We start from the raw sequence: 15,169 nt of genomic DNA, 5'->3' as shown, positions 1-15,169 counted from the left end.
TTCCACCTTGGGTACTGTTTGCCAAGACTCCTTGATAGAGTCCGCTATGGGAAACATCTTTTTAAATATAGGGGGTGGAGAAAAAGGGATACCCGGTCTCTCCCATTCCTTAGCAATGATCTCAGTAGCTCGATCTGGTACAAAAAAATCCTCCACCATGGAAGGTACATCAAAATATTTGTTTAGCTTACTGGGTTTCTTAGGATTAACTACGACCGTGGTGTCGCTATCGTCCAGAGTAGCCAAAACCTCCTTAAGTAACAGACGGAGGTGTTCTAGCTTAATCCTGAAAGATATAACTTCAGTATCAGCAGGAGGAATTACACTGTCAGAGTCTGAGATTTCACCCTCAGATGCTACCGAACTATCCTCCTCCTCAGGCTTCTGGGAGGGGGCATTCGAAATAGCAACAACTGCGTCAGTAACCTCGTTTACTGAATGTTTATTTTTTCTCTTGCGCTTTCCCTGCAGTATTGGAAAAGCAGACAACTCATCATAAACCGCAGAGGACATAAGAGAAGCAATGTCTTGCAACGTAACTCCAGGAGTAGTTGGAGAGGAAGCGCAGGGCACTGCATGTGTAGGCGATAAAAGTTTGGACGCTTGAGGAGAAAGCTGCGGCATATATTGACCATTGTCATTAGACTCCTGAACAGCATCCGCCTTAGACAATGTTGGCTCATTAAAAAAGTCTATCCCTATAATTTAAAGTTCTCTCAATACATGTGGAACATAAAGGGATTGGTGGTTCCACATTGGCATTAAAACATAAAGTGACATTTTGCAGGGCCTCTTGGTCCATTCTGATTCACAATGGATCAAATTACCAAATAAAAAGCTTAAATTTTTCAATAAAAATGAAACTGAAAAAAAGTTACTGTCTCTTTAAATTTTAAAACGTAACTTTTTTTTTTTTCTTTTTCTTTTGTAGTAAGCACTAAATAGAGTTACACAAGTACTGTTGAACACCTCTACACCTCAGCTTGACTTTGCTGAGGTGCCTACCTGCCCTGCTGACACCGGCTACTATTCCCCTCCGCAAAAGATCCGTAACTCGGTCTGCAGAATAATGAAACGCTGTCCGGTCCTAGAAACGCATGCCTTTAGTCTAATATGCGTTATGCTGACTGAGACTGCTATCTTCTCACAACTTATTCTCTCCGGTCACAGGAAGTGAAACAAAAAGTGGCGCGGAACACAAACTGCTGTCTCAGATACCTCCGCCCATTGTGGGCGTCTAAAAATGAATCTCCCGGTCAGCATATTTTAAAATCAAGCCTTTGCTTTTTTTGTAAGTTATAGGGCAATAAATACAAGTAGCACTTTGCTATTTCCAAACCATTCCCCCCCCCCCCAAAAAAAAATAGCGATGGTTACATTGGAACACTGATATCTGTCAGGAATCCCTGAATATCCCTTGACATGTATATATTTTTTTTTAGTAGACATCCCAAAGTATTGATCTAGGCCCATTTTGGTATATTTCATGCCACCATTTCCCCACCAAATGCGATCAAATAAAAAAAAATCGTTCACTTTTTCACAAATTTTAGGTTTCTCTCTGAAATTATTTACAATTTACATTATGGCACAAATGGTTGTAAATGCTTCTCTGGGATCCCCTTTGTTTAGAAATAGCAGACATATATGGCTCTGGCGTTGCTTTTTGGTAATTCGAAAGCCGATAAATGCTGCTGCGCACCACACGTGTATTATGCCCAGCAGTGAATAGGTTAATTAGGGAGCTTGTAGGGTTAATTTTAGCTTTAGTGTAGTGTAGTAGACAACCCAAAGTATTGATTTGCTGGAGCTACGGCGTGCAGCTGCACCGGAACCAATGAAAACCATCCAATCAGAGGCTTGTTGAAACAGAGTGCCGTAGCAACAGGAGATCAGCCCGAAATGAAAGAATGTGTGCAAAGAAAATTGCAGGCACTGCTCGATGTGTGGGTAAAAGTACAATCCTTTATTTGGCTTGTTTAAAAGAAGTAAATATACAAACAATACCCAAAGTATTGATCTAGGCCCATTTTGGTATATTTCATGCCACCATTTCACCACCAAATGCAATCAAATAAAAAAAATGCTAATTTTTTCACAAACTTTAGGTTTCACACTGAAATTATTTACAAACAGCTTGTGCAATTATGGCATAAATGGTTGTAAATGCTTCTCTGGGATCCTTTTTGTTTAGAAATAGCAGACATATATGGCTTTGGCATTGCTTTTTGGTAAATAGAAGGCTGCTAAATGCCGCTGCGCACCACACCTGTATTATGCCCAGCAGTGGAGGGGTTAATTAGCTAGCTTGTAGGGTTAATTTTAGCTTTAGTGTGGATATCAGACTTCCACCTGACAAATCCTACCCCCTAATCCCTCCCTGACCCCTCTCAAACAGCTCTCTTTTGTCCCCGCCATCTTAAGCCATTCTGCCAGTACCAAGTTTGCATACAAATTTAAAATAATAAAAAAATGTACATTGTTCCATAGTGTAGGTCTCCCGCCCCCGTGCGCATGCCCTCATCCGTGCACGATCCCGCCCCCCTCTGTCATCATTCCCCCCAGCAATGGCTGCCCACCTGCCTCCCTGCTGCAGCTCCGACCCACCAACGATCGCACCATCACATCTAAATCATGAACAATAGTTTTTGGGTTTAATGTCCTTTTAATTCTTGACCTGTTTTTGTAACAACTGTGTGTTTCGTTTCTTTTTCGATTTGATAGATCTTTCCAGGTCCTTTCATCTGTGGGACCCTGCAAAGGAATTCGTTATGCACTCTGCTCAGTTTTGAGTATAACCTAAAACTAGAAGGCAGAATTTACAACTTCAGTGCAAAACTGCAATACTGCGACATAACTCGTTGCCTTCCCACAAAGGCTGTTGTCACATGTAACGGTAAGTTTAGAAACTTGTTATAAACTCATGTGCAGGCTAGATAAATAGTGCGGCAAGCAAGAATGCTGCACGTTTTAAAGGGACACGAAACCAATTTTTTTTTTCTTTCATGGTTCAGACAGAGCATGGGATTTTAAACAACTTTCCAATTTACTTCTATCTCATTTGTTTTGTTCTCTTGGTATCCTTTGTTGAAAAGAATACCTCAGTACTCTCAGGAGCTGCTGATTGTTTGCTGCTATGCTTCATGTTATTGGCTCACCCAGTGAGTGAACTAGCTCTCAGTAGTGCATTGCTACATCTTTAACCAAATAATATGAATGAAGCAAATTAGATAATAGAAGTAAATTGGAAAGTTGTTCAAAATTATATTCTCTATCTCAGCCGTCAAAGAAAAAATTTGGGTTTCATGCATTTGCTACTCTGAAATTACGTAGACTAGCACTGAAATGATGTTGGTACCTTTTATCATTCCATTTGTTGTGACCTATCTAACCAGCCACTGCAACATTCTATTTATATTTGGGGGATATTTTGATAAAACTTTTTTCTTTGTTTTCCTTTTTTCACCAGAAAATGTGCCACCTATTCAAGATAAACTATCATCCCACTCCATCTTATTCCAACAAAAACCACTTCATAAAGCTCTTGAGATTGTTAGGTCAGAAGAAGAAACCCTGAATGGAACACATTCATCTCTGGTGGAGTGATTTTTTTCAGTATCTGATCTAAGTATGTGCTATTAACCTCTTGACTGCTGGAATGGGTAGCAACACACTCAAACACTAGACCTTTTAGCCTTTTCTTACAGCAAATGAGAAACCAGTGCCAAAAGACAGAAAATATCATTGGTGTTTTGTGCAAACTGTTTACTGTAAAGCTAGTGAGCTACTATATACTATAGAACTGGTAAACTTTAAGGATTTGTATTGTATTGTGTGGAGCAAAAACCATAACATTTCCTTAACAAAAAAAAAGAAAATGGAGTCTTTTTTTTTTTTTTTTTTTGTAGCTTAAAACCGTAAAAATAGCAACTTACGAAAGTTACAGGTCTCAATTAAAACCCCCAAATTATCATTGTTTTTAAATGCTGGCGCTGTGAAATTATCTCTGTACCACTTTTCTTAGGGAGAAGTATGGAGGAAATAGGAACGTCAGCGACGCTCAGCAAACTCCTGAATATCAGCTGTATGTACAAGGGCAGGTGGAACATATTTCTCTGTTTTGTTTTGTTTTTTTGCAGTTACAGCCCGTATTGCTCTGCTGTGGGGAGAAGTAGCTTCTGAGCTTAAGTCCAATGTTCAGCCTGCACTTCTACACAGCAATTCTATGCTGCCATACACATAGCTTTTCCATGCCCTTCTTCTTGCTTCTAAATGAAAGCAATGAACAGAACTTTTCATAAAATCAGTGTTTGACAGTAGTGTGTAGCAGGTGTCAATCAATGGATCTATTTGAGCGCCACACAATTTGTAAGTTTATAGGGAACAAATTACCAATATGTATATCTGGTAACACTACAAAAATTTCTCATGATTATCTCTGTAAAAAAAAATGTTTTACCTCAATTTCATTATTTACCACGTCCCATTGTAATGGAACTTTATGCTTGTCCCAGGACTTACAAGGGAGTGTGAATCTGACATGCTCTGACACAGTCACTTTCTTTCACTCCTCAGTTAAAAGAAGTTTACTGTAAAATCTTTTAAGATGATTGTGAAATCCCACACAATCATGTTAAAGGCAAGTGTGAATTGAAGACTGATAACACTTTTTTATTTATTTTTCCACCATACAGAGGACAATACGAAGAGTAGCTCTTTCTCACAGTTGCATCAAGGATAAATCGGAATTTAAGTAACACGCCCCTTTAAGTGTATTGTTTCAATGTCCACATTCTGTTAGTAAAACACACCGGGCCAGATTACAAGTGGAACGCAAACATTTGCTTGAGAGGAATGATGGGTTTATCGCAGAGTTTTATGCTCGTCGGGTTTACTACTGGTATTAGTAGTTGAAAGTAAACGCAATTGCTTGAGCGACTTCAGAACTCTGAACAGTTGCAGAGAACATATACAAAGTACACTTACACTCATAATAACAATATCTAATAAATGATTCACAAAATAATATTGCACACAAAGGAGTTAGAAAAAGGGGAAAAAAAGGCAGGCAAAAGGCTTTAACATAGACATACATATATTACATATCTATGCATATTTGTGTATACATATAAATACAGATTTATACGTATCTAGCCAAATATATAAGGGCATTGGAGCCCTTTGCAGTTATGTAGATGAAAACATGTAAAATCATATATATGCAATATTCATATTTAATAAAGTATTATACTGTGTATTTACTGTAAATATTTCACATTCCAATGTTCTGCACATAGCAGAATATATTCTATTTATAATAGATATTCCTATATATGTCTGTATATATCTATACCTTTTTATACAATTTTATATATATATATATATATATATATATATATACACAGTATATCCATATCCAAAAACCATCAGATATATGTAGAAATACTTATTTTTTAATAAATAGAACACATGCTGTTATGTAAACAACATTGGAATAGGAAATATTCACATTTTCATGTTGGGTTAGCAACTTGGCGCACATGAGAATATGCGATCGGGTTTGCGTGAGAGTAGGGTTTTTTTCTACGCGCAAGTGAAAACAGTTTACTTTCAACTCACAATTCAAGCGCAACCCGACGCGCACAAAAAGCTTACGTTAATTAGTGCTCCACTCGTTATCTGGTCCATTGTTGTCACTGTACCCAAGTTATTCCTGTGGGAGCAAGGTTGTTTCATTTCAGGGATATTTGAGTACAAACAATTCCAGATGTATGGGTTCTGAATGTTTCAGACAGGCTATCTCCAATTTCTTTGTGATGGATTTCAACATGGTCTGTCTTCAGCTACACTCAAGGTTCTAGTCTCAGCAATATCAGGGATCCATTGGGCACACTATCCAGTAGTGATTCAGGTCTTTCAAGCATTATCTCATATTCGTCCTTTTGTTTAGAACGCCTAATCTTTTGTGGGATCTTACACTTGAATTGGATGCTTTGATGGTGCCTCCCTTTAAGCAATTAAAACCACTCTCTATCTAACATTGAAGAATGTGTTTGTTGTGGCTATCACATCTGCGATATGTGTGTCTGAATTACAAGCGCTGTCAGTTGAACCGTTTCTTTCATTTCACCCGGATAAAGTGGTTCTTTGGATTGTTCCAGAATTCTTACTAAAAGTAATGTCAGATTTTCACTCTTCTAAAGACATTGTGCCATCATATTGTTTCACAAAGAAGTTAATGGTTGGGAAAACCACCGTATACTTTGGATGTGGTATATTGTCTCTATTACTATGTTGACAGGATGAAGGACTAGGAAAACTGCTTGTTTGTTGTACCCATGAGCTAGTGCATTTAGAATGTTTACCAGCTTAATAAGCTTCAAGTTCCGGATGGGCTTAGGGCACATTCTACTAGGAAAGTATCTACTTCCTGGGCACTTCAGACTGATGCAATATCTGACATCTATAAAGTAGCAGTCTGGAAAGCGCATCACACTTTTTCGACTCATTACAGGCTGGATGTCCTACAACCTTCATCAGCAAAATTTGGCAGGAAAATATTCTGTACTAACTAAATAAAGTTTTTATTCTCTCTTGCATTGATTTTTAAGTTTCTGGTGTATTTTTCACACCCAATTATACTGCTTTATATGTGTCTCACCAGTCAGGTTTTGGCATAGGTTAGGTCAAGTTAATTATACATTAAAACAACAAAAACTTGTATCATGGCCAAGATATAGAATATTTGTTTTTATTGTTTTCATTTCTACATTTTAAACACTTGCTTTATTAATGTAATCTGTTAGAACTCTTAATTTGGTTTTAATGTTCAAAAAACACATAATGGCTGTTTTGTTATAATGCATTATGTGTATTTTAAAGGGACATAATGCAGAAACTGCATCCTGTAAAAAAAAAAAAAAGAAGGAAATTTATGCTTACCGGATAAATTTGTTTCTTTTTCGATACGATGAGTCCACGGATTTCATCCTTACTTGTAGGATATCGCCTCCTGGTCAGCAGGAGGAGGCAAAGAGCACCACAGCAAAGCTGTATAAATAGCTCCTCCCAACCCAGTCATTCGACCGAAGTTAGGAAGAGAAAGGAAAAGCCAAGGTGCAGAGGTGTCTGAAGTTTAACAAAAATTTTATAACCTGTCTCATAGAACAGGGCGGGCCGTGGACTCATTGTATCGAAAAAGAAACACATTTATCAGGTAAGCATACATTTCCTTTTCTTTTTCAAGATACAATGAGCCAACGGATTTCATCCTTGTGGGATACAATACCAAAGCTATAGTACATGGATGAAACGGGAGGGACAAGACAGGGAACCTAAATGGAAGGCACCACTGCTTGAAGAACTTTCCTCCCCAAAACAGCCTCATTTGAGGCAAAGGTATCAAATTTGTAAAATTGGAAAAAGTGTGAAGAGACGACCAAGTTGCAGCCTTGCAAATCTGTTCAACAGAAGCATCATTTGTGAATGCCCAAGAGGAAACCACAGCCCTAGTGGAATGAGCCGTAATTCTTTCAGGAGACTGCTGTCCAGCAGTCACATATGCAAAACGGATGAAACTCTTAGCCATAAAAGAAGAGAGGTAGCCGTAGCTTTCTGACCCCCCACGTTTCCCAGAAAAAAAACACAAAGAAGGTGATTGACGAAAGTCCTTAGTAGCTTGCAAGTAGAACTTTAAAGCACGGACCACACCTAAATTATGTAACAGACTTCCTTCTGAGAAGAAGGATAAGGACACAAAGATGGAACCACAGTTCCTGATTAATGTGCTTAACTGACACAACCCTAGGAAGAAACCCAGGTTTAGTACACAACACCACCTTATCCGCATAAAAAATAAGATAAGGAGAATTATATAGTAATGCTGAAAGCTCTGATACTCTTTGAGCAGAAAAAATAGCAACTAAAAATAAAACTTTCCAAGATAATACTCAATATCTATGGAACGCATAGGTTCAAACGGTACCCCTTGAAGAACTCTAAGAACTAAATTCAAACTCCAAGGAGGAGTAATAGGTCTAAATACAGGCCCTATTCTAGTCAGAGCCTGACACAAGGAGTGTACATCTGGAACAAAAGCCAGACGTTTGTGTAACAAAATAGACAAAGCAGAAATCTGTCCCTCTAGGGAACTAGCGGATAACCCCTTCTCCAATTCTCTTTGGAGGAAGGACAAAAGTCTGGGAATTCTTACCCTACTCCATGAGTAACCCTTGGATTCACACCAATAAAGATATATTTACACCACATCTTATGGTAAAACATTCTAGTAACAGGCTTACATGCCTGAATTAAGTTATCTATGACCGAATCAAAGAAACCTCGCTTGCATAGATCAAAGTCTAATCCCCAAACAGCTTCAGCGAAACTAGATTAGGGTGAAGAAGAGATTCCTCCTCAACGGAAGAGTCCAAGGTTACAGAAGTGACATGGTCAGCAGCTTAGCATACTAAAACCTGCAAGACCACACAGAGTGAGGAGAAGCACCGATGCCTTCTCCTATTTGATCAGAACAAACCCCCGGCAAAAAAAAGCAAACGGGGGAAAAGGAGAACCTAGGCTGAAAGCCGAAAACTAGGCTCATTTCATCAACCCCTGAAGGATGAAAGGTTGAATGGACCTCACCGGGGATTGAACCTGCAACCCTCGGGTTTTCACAGAGCTCAGTCACAGTGCCTTAGCATGCTGAGCTTTCTGTCCAACTAACGTCCAGTCCGTCACCATCAGCCCGAATACCACTATGTACTGAGCCACTGAAGGCCAAGAAGTGGGCTGAAGGCCCAGACCCGTAATGATAGACCTTTATTTCCTGACCTCAGTCAGAAAAATCTGAATTGATGTGGAATCTGTTATGATTCCCAAAAAGCTACCCTTGTGCTTGAGACAAAGGAACACCTTTCCAAAGTCACCCTCCACCCGTGAGCTCACGGGAATAATAATACCATGTCCGTGGAAATCTTGCTTGCTGTAAGAATGACGCCTGGACTAGGATATTAGCCAGAGAGGGCGCCATTGCAAAGCCCGTAAGAACTCGGAACCGTGGCAAGACTGAAAGGAAGACCATGAACGGGAAGTGTTTGTCCATAAAGGCAAACCCAAGATGAATCTTGTGAACGGCACAGGAAGGTACTTGACCCTTAATCCACCGGTTGACATAAATTGACCCTCTAGAATCAAGGGAAAAATGGTCCAGATCCTGTACCAATATTAGAACTGGAACAATCACTCCCAGGTCTAAGAGGTCTCCTACGCAGCGTAAGGACCTTTCTCCCTTTGTCTGAACCTTAGACAATCTAGAAAGCAGAAACTGCCTCTGAGAGGAAAACATTCGAGCTCGAAACCAAACAAGAGCGAAAACGGAAAGCCGGCCCCCTACAGGATCCAATCCCGGACCGGAGCATGTTCCCCATGCTGTATTTGATTCAACAGCAGGCTATGCGTTCACCAAAATCTTAGTCATAGAACACATAGCCATAAAAACAAGGCTCTAACTATAAGGTACCAAGAGCTGGAACAGAGCCACCTACGCTCCCAGTTTGATAACTGGAAGGGAAGGAAGTGAAATAAAAGAATTAGCCAATATGCCGCCATACCAGTGACGGCAGCAAAGTACACAGATGGTTGCCGTTGTAAACCCTGGTGTGTGTCCCATAACTAAATTTAGCCCATGAAGACTATCCTCTACGGGTATAGAAGTTCACGTAGTGATCGAAACTACTCCTCCCCCAAGGAATGTCATCCAGCCTCTTATCTGATACGGCTATGGGAAACAGTCTTGTAAATATAGAGAACGCCCAAGGAACCAATTCCATCTGAAACGGAAAATCTCAGTAACATGGAGAAACTGTTAGAATAGCAATTCTTCCAGCAATGCTAAACCCTATGTAAAAACATATAATGCATCATAATCCAGAGTGGAGTGTGAAGGACAAACAGGACACTACATGCGGGCCCTAAAATTTCTATTGGAATACTATAGGAGAAATTTATGGCCTTTGGTTAACAGACTCCCAAACGGCAATCGCCGAAGAGGGAATAGGTTAAAAAAGAAAAAACAAATTTGAACATAGGAAACGATACTGTTCCTTTAATTCTGAAAATTAACTCTATGCTTGAGTGCGTTTGTTTCATCCTCAGTCATAAAGGATGAACTAACAAAGAAAACAGCTGAAATTCATTTAATATAATACACACAGAACAAGAGGTTACTGTCTCTTTAAAATTCTTAGAGAAACTCATTCTTGTGAGAGTTTGTACCATCCGACGTCACAAAGGATGATTGAACAAACAAAACAGACGCAATTGTTTTAATAAAATTTACACAGAAAATTTTTTTACTGTCTCTTTTATTTCTGTCGCCAATTAAGCCTATAACATGTGAAAACATATCTATGTGGACCCAACATATACTGATCCACATAGAAATAAGGGAAACAGACACCTAAAGCGCTCAGAGCCTCTCTACTATATTTTTGCAACACAGCAGAGAAAGCATCTGGCGTCCATTGAAGGAATGTTCAAAAGGTGCGCAAACCATGGCGCATATCATAGCTCCGCCCATCATGGGCGTATCAGTTAAATCTCCCTGGCCGCTAATTTATAAGAAATGGAGCCGTTGGAGAACCTCATGGGCACTTATGAAAAGTAAATAAATTCCCCAGTCAGCTCGCAATGCCATACAAGTCGTTGTCTCACATATGGCATGAACGGGGAAGTAAATCTCCTAGTCGGCTGCCATCTTGGTACAAGAAGCCGTAGGGAATGAGACATGTACAACACACTGCATGTGCAATAAAATAAACCTCCCTGGTTTAAGCCGTTGGGAGCCAAGACATGTAGCAACGTATATAACAGCTTGTTAAAGTAAAATAAACCTCCCTGTCGGCTGATAGTTCTCTAATATAAGCCGTTGGGAGCCAAGACATGTAGCAACGTATATAACAGCTTGTTAAAGTAAAATAAACCTCCCCATCGTCCGTTTATTAAAATAAGCCCCTTGGGAGTGAGGACATGAAGTAATATGTATTATGCTGAAAACCGAATAAACCTCTCTGTCGGCTGTTAGTCTTCTATTAATATAAGCCGTTGGAGGCAGATACATGTAACATTGCACCGTAAATACATTCATGTTGAAGCAGGGACATGCAACATCATTTATTCCTCATGACATCCCGTATTAGCAAGTTAAAACTGAAACAGGATAACCCTCCTGGGTTGCAAACTTCAGTAATGTAAGCCCTTGAAAGCAGTACTGAAGGAAGTAGATGTTGCTTCTGAAACTGCAGAAAACTGCCCAATAACTTAACCTCTTTTGACACGTAGGGATAAAGTTATGTAATGTCTCCGAGTAATAAGGGAGGTCCATAAAAATCTAATTCCCCACTTATCAGATAGGTAATCATACAGTCTATTCTGAGTTAATTTTATGTCCCAGAATAATAAAGGACTGCACTTACCCCTATGCTGAGCAACAGCATGACCGGTCTCACAGGATCAAGAGGTCTTCTCCCTCCTGCAGTTCTGTGGACACATACAGGGCCTTAGTTAATATCTGCTAAGACCATCATCTGAAGGGCAGCACTCAGTATGGGAGGCGAAGTGAGAATTTAATCCCACCAGTTCCCATTGCTTTAAAGCCACCTGTAGCTCTACTTTTTTCTAGAGGCTGACAAGGAATACGGCTACACCCTATAATAAAATAGCACTCACTGGTACCATTTTAAAAATAAAAAACCCTTGATTGAAGAATCTAAACTAACACCTCACTTTACCTCTTCATATCACTAACACATGCAAAGAGAATGACTGGGTTGGGAGGGAAGGGAGGAGCTATTTATATAGCTTTGCTTTGGTGCTCTTTGCCTCCTCCTGCTGACCAGGAGGCGATATCCCACAAGTAAGGATGAAATCCGTGGACTCATCGTATCTTCAAAAAGAAATAGAGCCTCTAATTTTAGCACCACTGACCCTGTACATCTGTGTTTAACCAATGCAAAGGGGTTAGACACATAGTTATAGAACCACTTAGGAGTTGCAGAGAACTTCTGGTGTTGGGGGAATACAGCCGCTGCTGGGTCATGCTGCTGTTCATAGACTTGTAGGACCAGTAATGCTAAAGTGACATGCTGTAACTAATTATAGTATGTCATTTTGCACTATAATGTCCTCGATTTCAATCCACTGTAGCCCTCTCTGCCATATCCGAGATTGTTAGTTTGTATCCTGTAAAAATGGTTCTTAAATGAGAAGCAAAAAGTATGATGTTTTGACATCTGTAATTGGTGGTTATTCCGAACTTTTTATATAATGAAACTACTCAAACCTTTTATCCAAAATGTTGTTTTATGCTAGTATAAATCTGTATAATGGAAAGTAGACTTAATCAATTGTAGCAAGAATGCAGTTTATTAAAAGCAGATACCCAAAACTTGCAGCAGAAGAAACAGGATGTTAAAAAACCTATCAGACTTTCAGTCCGCCAGTGTTCTTCCAAACCATCTTTTTAACAGTTTCACTGCATAAGCACGTCCGTCATCATATTAAGATACCCAAATTAATTGTATTTGCCTACATAAAATAAATGTTTATTTTTTTCCAATTCTACCAGTTGTATTTGTGAAACTCTTAGAAAGTGTAAATACGTTGCTGATCTTAGCAAACTTCAAAAAAAGTGAAATATCGTATACAATACACGCTTTATCTAACCTTTTGATCTAATGTAGTGAATTCATCCTGCAATATTAAATGAAAACATCAATTTTAGTCACAGTGGTGAGGTTCTTACATGTCAAATAATTACAGTTACATTTTAAAAAATTTAGTTGGAGATTCATTTTCCGGAGGGAAAAAAAAATACAAAAGCAAGGACTTTAGTTATTGGTTACATTTCAGCACTAAGTGAACGCACTTATGGATGGTGTAGGAAGTACATGCTTCTTGAAGATTAATGGAACATGGTTTTAAAAGTTGTTATCTTGCATGATGTATCCTGCAAGCCAAAAAGTAAACAGAAAGGAAAAAAAAAATATCTAGGTATCCTTTTTTTGTTAGCTTGGTCGTTTAGTAAAAATGCAGGTGGTTGAACTCCACCCACCACAGTCCTGAGTGTAAGATTCTTTACAATGGTCCAGTCCTCTGATACTGCAAGTCTGAGGCCACTAGTGGAATATCCCTGGTCAAGCGTTTTACAACAACTAGGAAATGTACAATTGGTGAAAAATGTGAGATTTGGTCCAAATAGCCATATTACTTTTGAGATACTTAATTCTACAGCTGAATCCCATTTTTTTCCATTCTAAACATCTCAGATTTCTATAATTATTGTTTCTATTGCTACTAACATGGCAATTGTTAGATAATTTCACTTCCCCAAAACCGAGCATTATACCTTACAAAAGGCTTTTGGAGATATGGAATTTCAAAACTAGATATCCCGTCATCAAAAGTTGTCTTACGTAGCTACAGCGCATCTTCAGAATTCATATATATATATATATTTTAATATTTGTAAAAAATATAGATCTAAAAGAAAATAAACAAAATAAAGCCTGTTGCAAGCATTTATATATAACTTGTTACCCATCCCCTCTGTCCAACTATAAACCTTTATATAAGGCGGCTATTTTTCTTTAGGGCTGTAGCAAAAAAAAAATGGCCCTATAAGAAATGTTATTGTATAATAACGTTTTTGAAGCAGAGAGTTCTCTAGAATTGGACTAGGAAGTGTATTTCTAGCGAGGAAGGGCTTCTAAAGGGAATAAAATAAACACAACAGATGATTTTTTTTTTATATATAAAATTCTTTTGTAACCGGAAAATAGACTGGAGGTTTGCCAAAATATTAAGATTTAATAAACAGTCATATTCTTGTATCAACACTTGCAATCTTGCATTTCTTAATTAAAGCCATTGCAGAAGGTAATGTAGGGGTAGTATTTAGAATTGAAATACTAACCAACAAGTAAAAATATACATTTTATATTACTTGTGTGTGTATAGATATAATATTTTGGTGAGTAAAAGTTAAACAAAAATCTTTTACAATCTATGTATGTATTCATCTGATGATTATTATTATTTTAAAATATTTTGTTGTTGTATCCAAATATAATTAAATATATTGCACTCTCTTCAATTTCCTCCTAACTACATTGACAGGTTATTAAACTACAGTAATCCTGTTTAGGGTTGTATCTGTGCCATTGTACTGAGGATCTTGGTTCCTCCATCAGAAGAATTCTATGCAGTTGGCAGCATTAGCACAACCTCATGTTTATGCTCCTTGGATTTTTTTCAGATCAGTCTTCATTTTCCTTTATCATTTTTCTTACAAAAACAGCATATTTTATTTAAACTGCGTAATGCTATTCCATGTAACGTTTCAGTTCCACAAGCTGGATGTTCTCTCTGTATATAGGCGGACACTAACGCTTTGTAGTCAAGAGGGAAACAAACCCTTTTCCATCTCAAGATCCACAAACTAAAATGCCAGAGACTGAAGCAGAAACGTTTAAAAGGCAACTCCAGAAAGAAAAAATGTAAATAAACGTTTATATTTATGGTTTTAAAGTTGTTTTTCTCCTTGTGTAAATATGTTGATTTCTGAAGTTCCTTAACCCGTGTCTGTCGGCACTGACTTCAGTGTGTGACTACTTTCTTTGTACGATCTGTTTCACGTGCAGATCATCTATCAAGAGTTGTCCACTACTTGATGAGGGAGGGTAACTGAAGAGCCATTGATGAAGGACCCTTGCTTGTCCCGACCTTTCATGAAAAATGTGAGTAGTTCACCTTTGCCCTTCACGTAAATAGGTCCTCTCCGTACAAACCTAAAGCCATATTCCTTAAGGACATCATGTGTTTCCTCCACAACCTTGAAAACAAACAAACATTTAGAAAACAGCTAAAAATAATATGACCTATTCTTTAGATAAAGTTTATGTTATGCGAAACTTAATTACAAGACATTTGTAGGGTTTTTTTTATCAGTGCTAGACTGATGTTTGTGTACCCCTTAAAAACACTCAATTTCCTTAGAGGCTTATACCAGTACAATGTTACTTTGGCAGAGATAAGTTAAAAAAAACTTTTATTTCAAGAATTCAAAAAAATGGAAACACTAAAAACACAAGGAAACTAAGCTGGATAAGGA

General features: G+C 38.3%; 2 protein-coding genes across 2 annotated transcripts in view; one reads left to right on the top strand and one right to left on the bottom strand.

Moving 5' to 3' along the window:
- The window catches only part of CENPO (centromere protein O), a 31,329-nt gene extending 27,447 nt beyond the window's left edge, over positions 1–3,882 (top strand). The window contains exons 6-7 of the mRNA XM_053708913.1: positions 2,725–2,896; positions 3,470–3,882. Coding sequence (XP_053564888.1) covers positions 2,725–2,896; positions 3,470–3,606 — 309 coding nt within the window. The 3' untranslated portion in view covers positions 3,607–3,882. The remainder of the gene's footprint in view (positions 1–2,724; positions 2,897–3,469) is intronic.
- An 8,522-nt stretch (positions 3,883–12,404) lies between these two features.
- Positions 12,405–15,169, bottom strand: part of ADCY3 (adenylate cyclase 3) — a 413,132-nt gene continuing 410,367 nt past the window's right edge. Inside the window, 1 exon segment of the mRNA XM_053709517.1 lies at positions 12,405–14,890. Within this exon segment, the coding sequence (XP_053565492.1) occupies positions 14,708–14,890 (183 nt within the window). The 3' untranslated portion in view covers positions 12,405–14,707.

Source organism: Bombina bombina, chromosome 4 (genome assembly GCF_027579735.1).
Source record: "Bombina bombina isolate aBomBom1 chromosome 4, aBomBom1.pri, whole genome shotgun sequence".
Classification (NCBI taxonomy): domain Eukaryota; kingdom Metazoa; phylum Chordata; class Amphibia; order Anura; family Bombinatoridae; genus Bombina; species Bombina bombina.
The sequence above is the reverse complement of the archived record's forward strand: the minus strand, read 5'-3'. Positions and strand labels throughout refer to the sequence as shown.